This window comes from Caretta caretta, chromosome 9 (assembly GCF_965140235.1).
Source record: "Caretta caretta isolate rCarCar2 chromosome 9, rCarCar1.hap1, whole genome shotgun sequence".
Taxonomy (NCBI): Eukaryota; Metazoa; Chordata; order Testudines; family Cheloniidae; genus Caretta; species Caretta caretta.
The window spans coordinates 79,922,425-79,934,640 of record NC_134214.1 but is presented as its reverse complement, the minus strand read 5'-3'; the positions used below and the strand labels follow the sequence as shown (position 1 = coordinate 79,934,640).

The following is a 12,216-nucleotide window of genomic DNA, read 5'->3' as shown; positions in this document are numbered from 1 at the left end:
ATAATCTAGTCTGACCTCCTGGACATCACAGGTCACAAAATCTTGCCCACCCACTCCTGTAATACACCTATAACCTGTGGCTGAGTTATGGAAGTCTTCAAATCATGATTTGAAGACTTCAAGTTACACAGAATCCACTGTTAAATTAGTTTAAACCTGCAATTGACCCAGGCCCCATGCTGCAGAGGAAGGCGAAAAACTACCAGGGTCTCTGCCACTCTTATTTGGGGGAAAATTCCTTCCCAACCCCAAATGTGGTGACCAGTTAGACCTGAGCATGTGGGCAAGACCCACCAGCCAGACACCTGGGAAAGAATTCTCTGCAGTAACTCAGCGCCCTCCCCATCTAGTGTCCCATCACCAGCCTTTGGGGATATTTGCTGCTAGCAGTTGCAAATCGGTTTACACACCATTCTAGGCTGTCCATCATACCATCCCCTCCATAAAATTATCAAGTGCAGTCTTGAAGCCAGTTAGGTTTTTTACCCCAACTGCTCCCCTTGGAAGGCTGTTCCAGAACTTCACTCTTCTGATAGTTAGAAATCGCCATCTAATTTCAAGCCTAAACTTCTTGATGGCCAGTTTATATCCATTTATTCTTGGGTCCACATTGGTGCTGAACTTAAATAACTCCTCTCCCTTCCTGGTGTTTATTCCTCTATGTTTTATAGAGAACAATCATCTCCCCTCAGCCTTCCTTTGGTTAGGCTAAAAAAAAGGTCAAATTCATGCCTAGCAGAGTGCTGCCCTCAATGAGGTTGTACCTCAGATAAATTTGCCTCTGAGGCCAACCCACTGAACAGAGAACAGAAGGATCATAGACTCATAGAATATCAGGGTTGGAAGGGACCTCAGAAGGTCATCTAGTCCAACCCCCTACTCAAAGCAGGACCAATCCCCAATTTTTGCTCCTGATCCCAAATGGCCCCCTCAAGGATTGAACTCACAACCCTGGGTTTAGCAGGCCAATGCTCAAACCACTGAGCTATCCCTCCCCCCCTCTCCCACTACATTGTATTTATCATGTACTTATTCATCTGCACAGGGATTTCAAGCTTTCAACCAGTATAGAGTAAAGATAGGAAGTTGGGGTGAGGATAACTTCCCTTGCTCCATCAACCAAACCCAACAGCTTTCGCAGACACATTTGTAACAGTCTCACTCTTCTTATAAATGACCACAAGAGCCCTCTAACTGAGGGACACCGTCAATGTCAAACATGAGCTTTATTTCCCCATTAAATGTACAGCATGTATTTTCTTGTCCATTTCTTCCAAAAAGGAGCCTAAACATCCACCATCACAATTTTTAACATTAGCTCAGGGAATTTAATTGTTTTCTGAAGTGATTCAATAGAACTAATAGGGGAAAGAAGTATTTAAAGGTTCAGAATCATCTTATGTATGAGCTTCTTTTAAAATGGCCTGCCACAGGGAGTTCATTGAAAATTGACTTTGGGCTGCTCTCTCCCTTCCCTTTTCATACTGTATCAGAATTACCACATCCAAAATATATGGGCCAGATCTGTAGCTGGCATGAATGGACAGAGGAGCTCCATTGTCTTCAGAGGCAATTTAGACCAGCTGAGGATCTGGCCCTATATTTCCAACTTCTCCCTCTTGTCCCCACCATCATTTCAGAGCTATCAATTTACAAAGCATATTTTCCTTGCTCAAAATGAGCCCTAAGAAGAAGAGAAATAGAAAACCTGCCAGGAGTTATAGGAGTAAGCAGTTAATTTTATACCAGTCTCAAGCAGCTACATGTTAATCAACCCCCGTGGTCTACAGTTGTTCTTCATGCAATTAGCCGAGCAAGTCTTGCTTCTCAAAAGCTTTTCACGTCCTTGCAGAACAAAAGCAGCAACAGCAATATTGGGAAGCATAAGATATTTAATGGCTCACCATGGTCATTTAGCTGCCAGGGGCCAGTGACTTGGAACAGCAGCAAAAATGATGCAGGATGAGTCTCGTGTACCCCAGTGATACCAGCCCGAGCGGTGGGATTAGTGAGCTGACAGCAGCAATAGCTGTGAAATGTTTTCTAACGCTTACTGCATAGTGACCAGGGGACAGAACACCTGGGTTTTATTCCCATCTTTGCTACTGACTTGCTGTGTGACCTTGGGCAAGTAACTTTTCCTCTTTGTGCCTCAGTTTCCTTATTTGTAAAAAGGGGGATAATGATACTTGCTAATAGGGATGTGTGAGTTTTAATGAGTGAATGTTTGTGAAGTACTTTGAGATCCCTGGATGGAAGGGGTTACAGAAGGGCAAATTGTTGCTCACTCTGCGAATTCCTTCACAACTTGAAGGATGAGGGACCTGTGGGATTGAGCAACAATTGATAGGCCCCTCCCATATATTTGAATCTCTCCTTCCCCTCTACTCCCCTTTCTCCGTGTTTCTCAGACGCCTTAAATCACCTCCCCCCGCCAATAGTCACCTTCTCCTTTCGTTTGCTCTCAGAGACCTCTCCTGAGGATGAGGACGAGTCCCATAAGGTCGTTGTGTTTGGCGCTAAGATGGCTCAGGAGCAAGTGGAGGTCACAGTCATCGTTCTGACTGTTGCAGGGATTGTGCTGTTCCTCGTTGCCAGCTTCCTGCTGGGCATAATCATCCACCTCGAGAGGCAAAGGAGGTTAAGACGCAACAGGAGGTCCATACTGGATGACGGGTTCAAACTCATGTCTAAAAACAATCAAGTAATTTAGGAGCTGTGGAAGGCCTTTTATCCACAAGCACGGATCACAACCCACTGCATAAAGCCAAGCAAGGAGCCCTGGAGCTCAGCTCCCTCCATAAACACCTCAGTGCTTTGTCAACAAAAATTCCTCCCATCAGCGTTCCTCAGGGCCCTTTCAGCTAGGTGAAGAGAAGCAGTGGGAGTGAGAAGGATCTCCAAGTGCTTTCCTTTTCCCAAAGGGGGAGAAGCAATTATGGAGGTGGTTTTCTGACAGCAAATTCTCTCTCCACTGAAGCAGCTTCACTTGGTCGAGTCTTCTCTTTCTAATGAAGGAGAGAATGAGGAGACAAGAGCTCTCAGGCTGAGTTCTATCTCTGCCCAGCTACCAGAGTTGGGCTGGACATTGTCTCCCTACATGACTATGAACCAGGACCTTGCACTGAACCCAAGTAATCTGAGGAAAAAGATAATCATTGGTGCTTGTGAAAACACAGGAGAAAGCACTTCATTTAGATCTGATTTCTCTGCTTTTTATGAGAAGCTGGAAGAACACATACAGTGCACTGTGTCACAGTGTCTAAGGAAATCCATCAAGAACATAACAGTAGCTGTGGTTCAGTCTTCAGCACTGCTGACACATCACAGCGCATATGCATGCTACAGGGAACACATTTGAGTATCAGGCTTTTAAGGGTTTGCTATAAGTGGTTGGGGGTGGAGCTTTTACACATGGTGCAAAATGGCTTGACAGTTCCCTGCATTAAAACTCTGTGAATCTGTAAGTGTATATTGAGGTGAAATATTCAAGTGTTTGTACAGTTCCTAGTAGAGTGGGGAGCTGATATGCTACGAAGCTTTGTGATTTATTTTCATGTCCATTGATGCTCTCTCTTTCCACTCTTCATATCAAAATACATGTTGTTTTATTTAAGCTACCCTAGCATTTTTGACTGTTTCAGAGTTATCGCTGTGAGCCAGGCTGGGGGAAAGGCCAGTATGCTCTGAGGAGAAGCCGCAGGAGCATACTTAAAGTGGGATTTATATTTTAGCTCAACGGGGGTTGTCAGACAAAGACACGGATCAGGTATCTCATCGTGTGCCATGAAGTTGTATTGAAGCACAAGTGAAGCCTAAATACCATGAAGGGAGAGACAGGTTTTCACATGCTAAAGTGCCAGCAGCAGAGTTTGTTGAGAACATCAATGCAAGTTTATCCTTCATGCTCCCTACGGTTAATGAGGTTTGAGACTGCCTGGGCCTTGAGATTAAGGGAACTCCTGAAGCAAAGAAGGTGGCAGTTGCAAGTAAAGTGGGCAGGATTTACCTTGCCTCCTGTACATCTCACTCATAAACTACATGGAGTCAACGGTATTAGAGATGGAAAGGGCCCTCTAGGTCAGTGAATCCCTTTCCATGCACATGGAGAGTTTTCTGTACTGGACATTGTGCTATAATCACAACTCTGGTTTCTGTGGGTTGAGGGGTGGGTAATAAAGTACTAGGCTGATAGCCTGGAAGATTCAAGCCTCTGTTCAGACACAGGAGAAATACAACCTGGTTGCTGGCATGGCAAATTTCCCCCACATGCTGCCATCCACCTTTCTCCCTCAGTTCTGACCCAGAGGGGCTGCCTTTGAGGTGAGAGGAGTCTCATGGCACTTTCAGCCTCTCTGCTTAGACAGCTGGCCCCCTGTTTTGCCAAGGACTAAACTAAGACCACCAAGGCCATTTCATACAGGCCACTGAACAGCTCTCAAAGGCAAGAACTTCGATTGCATACTATCTGGTTGTGTTTAAGCTACTAACCTCTCTTCCATTACCATTGCTCTGAGCACTCAGACCCCAAGTGTCTCCTGTTATCACACACATGGACCTGGCAGGGAAATTGCATCCAGAGAGGATCCCATTAACAACACATGTTTAAAGGATGGGGAGTGGAAGAGAATCCTTTTTGATGAGTGGCTGTCAGATTTCAGAATAACAGCCGTGTTAGTCTGTATTCGCAAAAAGAAAAGGAGTACTTGTGGCACCTTAGAGACTAACCAATTTATTTGAGCATAAGCTTTCGTGACCTACACGAAAGCTTATGCTCAAATAAATTGGTTAGTCTCTAAGGTGCCATAAGTACTCCTTTTCCTTTTGTCAGATGTCAGAGGCAGAAACAGCTGAATGGACCTAATGCCAGGTTATTTATGTTATTTAAGCATATCAGTTCAGTTTTATTCAGAACAACAATTATAACACAATCACGTTCAGCTCATGTGGAATCCCTGCTTTTCTCGAATGCTTCTTTGCTTTGGTGGTGATCTTCTATCTGATGATTTGAAAGCACTCTACACCCACTAAGGATTTAGGCAGGTAGGTACCTTTGTATCCCCATTACACATATGAGTGTTATGGGATACATCTTCTAAAGGTATTTGTGGGGGCAATTTGTTTAGTGGGGGACAGGGACTACAATGGTACCCAGCTGCTGCACAGGGAGATATGGGGAGGGAAAACTCCTAGCTGCCCTACCTCACCTCTCTGCACACCCGCGTGGGTCATACTCAACCTAATCCTTAATGTTCATCCAGCATTTGAAACATAGAAATGGCAGCATTCAACTCTCTAGCTTTCTAGGACAGCATTGAGTGTGGAGGGTGTGCTGGCACTCAGAGCAGTATTGTGAGGCCTGGATAACCGTGTTCATACCTCAGAGGAATCCTATTAGTTGATTTACTGCAATGAGAAACTTTCAAAAATAAGTACAGATATTTGCTGCATTCTCCTTTTGTTTATATCAGTATAAACCCTGAGTAGCTCTATTGACTTCAGTGCCAATGAGAGGAGAATTTGCCTCCTTGGCTCATTACATTTCTTTTGGCATATACCACCATCTTATGCGCCAAACATAAAAAGAAACTAGTGGCAGAGGTTCCTCTTACTTAGGATACTGCATTTTGCTTGCAGTTTAGAGGTCCCCCTGAATCAGCAAAGCACATGTGTGATTGTGAGTAGTCCCACTGATGTGTGGAAAGTTCTGCAAGTGCTTTCCTGGAACAGGGTCATCCTCTGTAAAGAAAATTCCACTGTTCTGTCTAAGCAGCAGCACTTAACTTTTGCTGCGGGTTTGAAATGAAAAGCTCTCTTTATTTTGTTAGTGCTCGGTCAACATTACTTCCTAAAGTCCATAATCAACCACCACATTTCTCCAAGTAGGCGGACATCTACTTTCCTTCTTATTAACCATGGTCTACGCGCCAAACAACGGAGTTCTTTTATATTGTTCTTAATAGCTTTGACATATAGTCAGCCAAAATGCCTGTTTTGTTTTTGCGCTGTTTAACAGTGACGTAGATTATACTTTGGCTTAATTTTTTTAAAAAAAACACAAACGCTAATGCCAAATAACCTAAGGCATAGTATAAAAATGTCAAGGTAATGGCCTCCTCTGCCAGTGAAGAGAATTGGTGTTGTATATGTCTGAGGCGTAATTAGCTCTGTGCAGTGGTTGTAGCTGCTCAGGCACCATGTAATAGCTGCTGACACTAACTCCAGAGGTACATTGGTATTTGTAATTTGCATGGGGGAAAGGACCTTTAGCACAATGGATAGGAAAACCAAGAGGATGTGAGGGATCACACTCTACTGGAAGTTGAAGCGGAGACCTCCAAATCTAATAATTCAGCCAGAGGCATATCGTCTTTTAGAAAAGGAGCGAATGAATATGTGACTCAGTTTCCCCACTCACTTTTGTTTTGCTAACCCACCCCATATTAGGGGGTTAATTTATTTTCAGAGACAGGGGAATAAGTGGGATTGACTGGGTGTAGGTCACACATACATACCTGGGTTGGTATGAACGGTCTGTCAAGAACTAACAGCATGTGAATGAAGGCATCTTTGAGATAAAATGGAAACCAGCAACTGGGCCATCAATTTTTAATTACTGCTGGCCAAGGAGACCAGATAGGCAACTGTAAGTCTGACCACAACCCCTCCGCAAACATGGTGGGGGGAGTGGGTGGGTAGGGGGCAGTATACATGCAAACAAAGAGAGTGGAACTTGAAACAAAGGAGTAAGGTATTAGGGGAGTGGGATCAGAAGCCTGCTGTCCCAGAAGAGGGGTAATTGAATCCAGGATAGTTCAGTAAGGCCTAGATGGTTTGCTACCTTCCCACCAGGCCAGGACACAGAGAGGCCCACCTCACCAGGCAAGAAGCTGACAAGTTAGGTCAGAGATGTGCATTTAGGCTTTGCTTTACCATTTTAACCTACTGTCCCCAAATACTGTATTCCTGGCAAAGGCCACTCTAGTCATAGTCAAGCTGGGCAGCTGCCTAGGGCAGCAGATACACAGAAAGCGTGGGGTGTGATCTATCCTGCACTGACCTGCTGCACTGCAGACTGTATTATCTCCCCATTGTTCCATTCAGTCCCCATCCTTCCCTCAGCCTATTGGGACCCCCCCACCCCTTGCCTGCTGCAGCTTCCCCCACACCTTATAATGCCTTTGGGGTTTGCTCAGGATGGGTGGCCAGGATTAGATGGGGGACTCGCAGGAGATGGCGTTCCATGCCACAAGTCCCCACACATGATGCTTAGAGGTAGATCCCTAATGCAGGGCTGGGCAGGGCTGCTCAGGGTAAGGGACCCCAGTGGCGTCCTTCCAGGGAAGACTGTTTATAGAGGGGCACACTGTTATATTTGCCACTCTGCTAAGGAAGCTTAACTGAGGTGGGTGGGAGGGGGGCTGGGGGTTTGTCAGGAAGCTGCAGAGGGGCAATCTTGTCTGTATGGAGCACCCCTTTTAAATGTGGGTGCTGTTTTAAAGGAGTCACTTAGGTCCCACATACATTTTATATCAGAACTCGGTCGGGGTGCGGTGGGGTCATTTACCCACTGTGACGGGGCAAGGCCGGATGGCTATAGAAAAGTAGTAGGAGATAGATATATTAGCTCCAGGCTAAACAAATCCCTGGTACCAGGTTAAGTGAAATGGAAGCTGCTCCAGGTCAATTAAGACACCTGGGGCCAATTAAGAACTTTCCAGAAGGCAGGGAGAATGCTAGGTTGATTGGAACACCTGAAGCCAATCAGGGGCTGTCTGAAACTAGTTAAAAGCCTCTCAGTCAGTCAGGTGGGGGTGCATGGTGGGAGCTGTGGGAGGAAGTTGTGCTGTTGGAGAGGCTGAGTAGTACACACCGTATCAGGCACAAGGAAGGAGGCCCTGAGGCAAGGGTGAAGTGGAGCTTGAGGAAGTGAGGGCTGTTGTGGGGGACATAGCCCAGGGAATTGTACATGTCATGTTTCTAAAAGGTCAGCTACCATAGCTGACACTATTAGGGTCCCTGGGCTGGAGCTTGGAGTAGAGGGTGGACCCGGGCTCCCCCCCCAACCTTTGCCCCCTGATTAATCACTGAGACTGGGAGACAACAGAGACTGTGCAAGGAAGGATAACTTCTCCTCACCTCCCTTGCTGGCTTATGATGAAAATGGCTCAGTAGACTGTGACCCTTGTCTCTAGAGAAAGAAGGGTTACGTAGAGGGACACAGTGAGCCTCTGAGGCTAGCGAAATCTGCCAGGAAACACGGGACCCATGGAGGCAAGGACAGAGCTTTGTCACACCACCCAGGCCAGGGCCATAGCTAGGTTAGCACCACAGTTCTATTCAGTCTGTGTGGACCAGACTTCCCCTTGCACCCTTACTTTCAATTTTTCCTCCTATGTAGGGGGCTTGACTTATCAGTATAGGGGGCTCTTCCTTGCACCCCACTGGGGGCTTTCCCCCAAACCTGAGCCACACCAAAAATTTTACAAACCCGAAGTCTATGTTAAGGAACAGTTAATGTGCGCAGGGTGCATGCCATGTAGCAGAAGGCGGCTGGCCTGATGACGTTCTGCCTAGGGCAGCAGATTGTGTTGAGCAGCCTCTGATTCCAGGTGACTATTAAATAGAAAAGCCCATCCACTGTTGCAGCAAACACCTCTTGAAAACCAAGGAACCAGCAAAGTAACTCTCACGTCGGGTCCAGCTCATTTGGACCTACTAAAGGAGCCACGGGGAGAACAAGTGCTGATGCCAAGGACTGATTTTAGCCCTTTTCTTTAGTCTACCTGATCTGCTTTGTCCAAGATTATTATTGTTAAATTATTCTTAGTCTGAATAAATCCTTTTAGCTTTTCATTCACCTCTCGGCAGTAACAAAGAAACTACATTTGAAGGAACGCAGCAGAGGCTCATAAATGTGGAAATAAATGACAGAGCAGTGCTGTTGCCCAGTTTGTGTTGTTGCTCACTGGCCAGAGGCGCATCTGGGCAATTTTGTTGCTATACAATTACAAGCTACAGAGGAGGAGGAATATATACAAATAATATATCAAACCTCCATAAACAACTCAACAAAAATTGATTAACAAAGCCACAGACTATTGGGGTGATGCAAGAACAGCAAAACTGCACAGCAGCTTTTATTGGAAACGAGCATTTATGGCGTTCAGGTTCAGTTACTCACAATTCAGTGAGTCACAATTACAGAATGTCTCAGATCAATTTGGCTGCTATTTTTTTTTTCCCCCTTCGGACAAGGAAATCTATTACACAGCTTGTATCCTTAAGAAACCTCACACCCTCCACTTTACTTGCTAAGTCAGAGAAGGCCAGATTCCGTTTTCATTTACACCAGAAAGACAGAATAGAAAGATCAAATATACGCAAGGAGCTGAGTAAGGGAAGAAGGTAGATTATCAGCAGCGTGTACATGGCATTGATGCTGGTACAGGGAGCATTGTGAGTAATTGAGAGTTAAATGAAACTGAAGCTGCAGCTGCAAGCATAGTGGAATCAGCATGCTCAGCCCCAGAGCTGGGGGTACAATGGAGGGAAATTATGTCTCCACTGCAGCCAGGAGTGAACCTCCCAGCCCAGGTAGAGAGACTCGCACTTGTGGGGCTCAAGCTAGCGTGCTAAAAAGAGCAGTATGGACATTACCTCTCCAATGGAGACTCAGGCTAGCCAGCCGAGCTCAGACCCAGGATGGGGTTAGGTGAGCCTGAACCACAATGTCCATACTAGCTGTTTTTCAGCACGCTAACTCGAGCCCTGCTAGTGCGAGTCTGTCTACCCAGGCTGGGAGGCTCATTCCCAGCTGCATCATAGCCATGCCCTATGCTGCTCTCAGTAGCATTTCCTCCCGTAGCAGTGAGAAGATCAGCAACAGTGGGCTCTGAAAGAACCCCATCCAGCCTTTCCCTGCTGAAGAAAGATAGTGATTGCAACATGAGGCCTTGAGATCAGTCTGCTCAGCCCTGTCCAGAACTCAAACCTGGTGCCTGCCCCTAGATATTGTCAATTTCAAATTTAATGTTCTTTAAACGAAAGCTTAAATTCTGCAGGCACTGATACGGTTTTCCTGTGCACGAAGAGCAGCCACAGACTTTCAGTCAGGCTCACCTCTGATTTATATTCAACGATAAAACAGGAAAAAAAATACTCCACAAGACAGAGCACAGTGTGTGTTTTCTGTGCATAACAGGCTGCCACTGAGCACAAAGTGCAAACGGGAGGAGAGTCTCCTCTCCACTTAAAGGTGCAATATACCGAAAACATTTCATAATAGGCATCAGTGAAATAAACTACCCCCGTAAGTCCACTGGTAATGGGTACGACTGAGCCATGGCTGAATCCAAACCCTGCTGCTTGGAAGCAGGATATCTTTGAGAACTCTTCCTTTGCCAAGTACCGGGAGATAACTGAATAAATGCCGCAGATTTAAATTGTATTGTTTTTCTTTTCTTTCAAAGAATGTGGTTAAAAGTAAGAACTGTGACCCATCCAAATCATGGTCTCTAGATTTGTTTAAAAGTAAATAAAATGTCTATAATGAGAATATGACTGTCAAAAGGAGCTAAATTGCTAATTGGATTATATTTAATTGGAAGCAGTGCAATGTTTAGAGGACCTCATTAGTGGCCTGTTGACCTCCTCATGTTCTCTACCTTCTGTCTTCAAGACTTATCTGACTAGTCACAATAAAGAGACCAGAATGAACATGCTGTGCAGGAAACATTTCCTTCTGTTTGCTTATCCTTTGCCTGGCGCCAAGATTTATCTTCTTTTATTGTCACTTGCTCTTCAGTTTGGCCCAAATGTTCAACAGTATGCACATAAAAGTGCATTCACACATGCATAGCATCTGGTCAGAACAGTCACAGGGCCTCCTGCTGAAATTCTACCCCGCCATGCTGTCATTACGACTGTTATTTGTATTACAGAGCAGAGATCAACCCTATTGTGAGCTGTACAAATAATAAGAGTTGTTCTGACCTTGAAGTGCTCACAGTCTAAACAGACAAGTTACAAATGGGGAACTGAGGCACAGTGATCACACGACTTGCCCCATATCACAAGGGGAAACTGGTAGAACCAGAAATTGAACCTAGATCTCCTAGGTTCCACTGCCTTAACCACTATACCATCCTTCCTCTCTTGGACCACTGTGTCAGGGCCCTCTATGGCAAAACAGGAAGTAGGGTTGCCAACTTTCTAATTGCACAAAATTGAACACCCTTGCCCCACCCCTTCCCAAGGCCCTGCCCCCCTCCCTCCATTGCGTGCTCTCCCCCACTCTCACTCACTTTCATCAGGCTGGGGCCTGGGGTTGGGGTGCAGGCTCCAAACTGGGGGGGGTGCGGGCTCTGGGGTGGGGTCAGGGATGAGGAGTTTGGGCTGTGGCAGGGGGTTGTGGTGCAAGTATGGGTTCTGGGCTGGGGGTGCAGGCTCTGGGTGGGGCCAGAAATGAGGGGTTCAGGGTGCAGGAGAGGGCTCCGGGCTGGGGCAGGGGGTTAGGGTGCGGGATGGCGGGGAGGGAGGACTCCAGCTGGGGCTGCAGGCAGAGGATGAGGGGTTTGGGGTTCAAGAGGGGCTCCAGGCTGGGGCAGAGGGGTTTGGAGTGCAGGAGGGGGTGCGGGCTCCTGCTGGGGGTGTGGGATCTGGGGTAGGACCAGGGATGAGGGGTTTGGGGTGCAGGAGGGGACTCTGGGTTGGGGCCGAGGGGTTTGGAGTGGTGGGATGAGGGCTCCAGCTGGGGGTTTGGGCTCTGGTGTGGGGCTGGAGATGATGGGTTTGGGGTACAGGATGGGGGATCAGGCCTGGAGCAGGGGGTTGCGGGCTCAGGGAGGGAGTTTGAGTGTGGGAGGGGATGCCGGGCTGGGGCAGAGTGTTGGGGTGCGGGGTCCCGGCGGCGCTTACTGTGACTCCCAGGAAGCGGCCACCAGGTCCCTGCAGTGCAGCCCCTAAGTGCATGGGCAGCCAGGGAGGTTCCGCGTGCTGCCTTCACACCTGCAGGTACAGCCTCCACACTCCCATTGGTCACAGTTCCTGGCCAATGAAAGCAGCGGAGCCGGTACTTGGGGCGGGGGCAGCGCGCGGAGCCTCCCTGGCTGCCTATGCGCCTGGGGGCCACAAGGACCTGGCGGCCATTTCCGGGAGCTGCATGGAGCTAGGGCAGATAGGGAGCCTGCCTTAGCCCTGGGCCCTTGCTGCGCT

General features: G+C 47.2%; 1 protein-coding gene and 1 long non-coding RNA gene across 4 annotated transcripts in view; one reads left to right on the top strand and one right to left on the bottom strand.

The window, feature by feature from the left end:
• Positions 1–3,616, top strand: part of HEPH (hephaestin) — a 30,150-nt gene extending 26,534 nt beyond the window's left edge. For both annotated transcript variants that reach the window (XM_048865069.2, XM_048865068.2), the window contains one exon: positions 2,469–3,616. In XM_048865069.2, coding sequence (XP_048721026.2) covers positions 2,469–2,713 — 245 coding nt within the window. In that variant the 3' untranslated portion in view covers positions 2,714–3,616. The remainder of the gene's footprint in view (positions 1–2,468) is intronic.
• The window catches only part of LOC125643018 (uncharacterized), a 215,059-nt gene that overhangs the window by 18,522 nt on the left and 184,321 nt on the right, over positions 1–12,216 (bottom strand). The window lies entirely within an intron of this gene.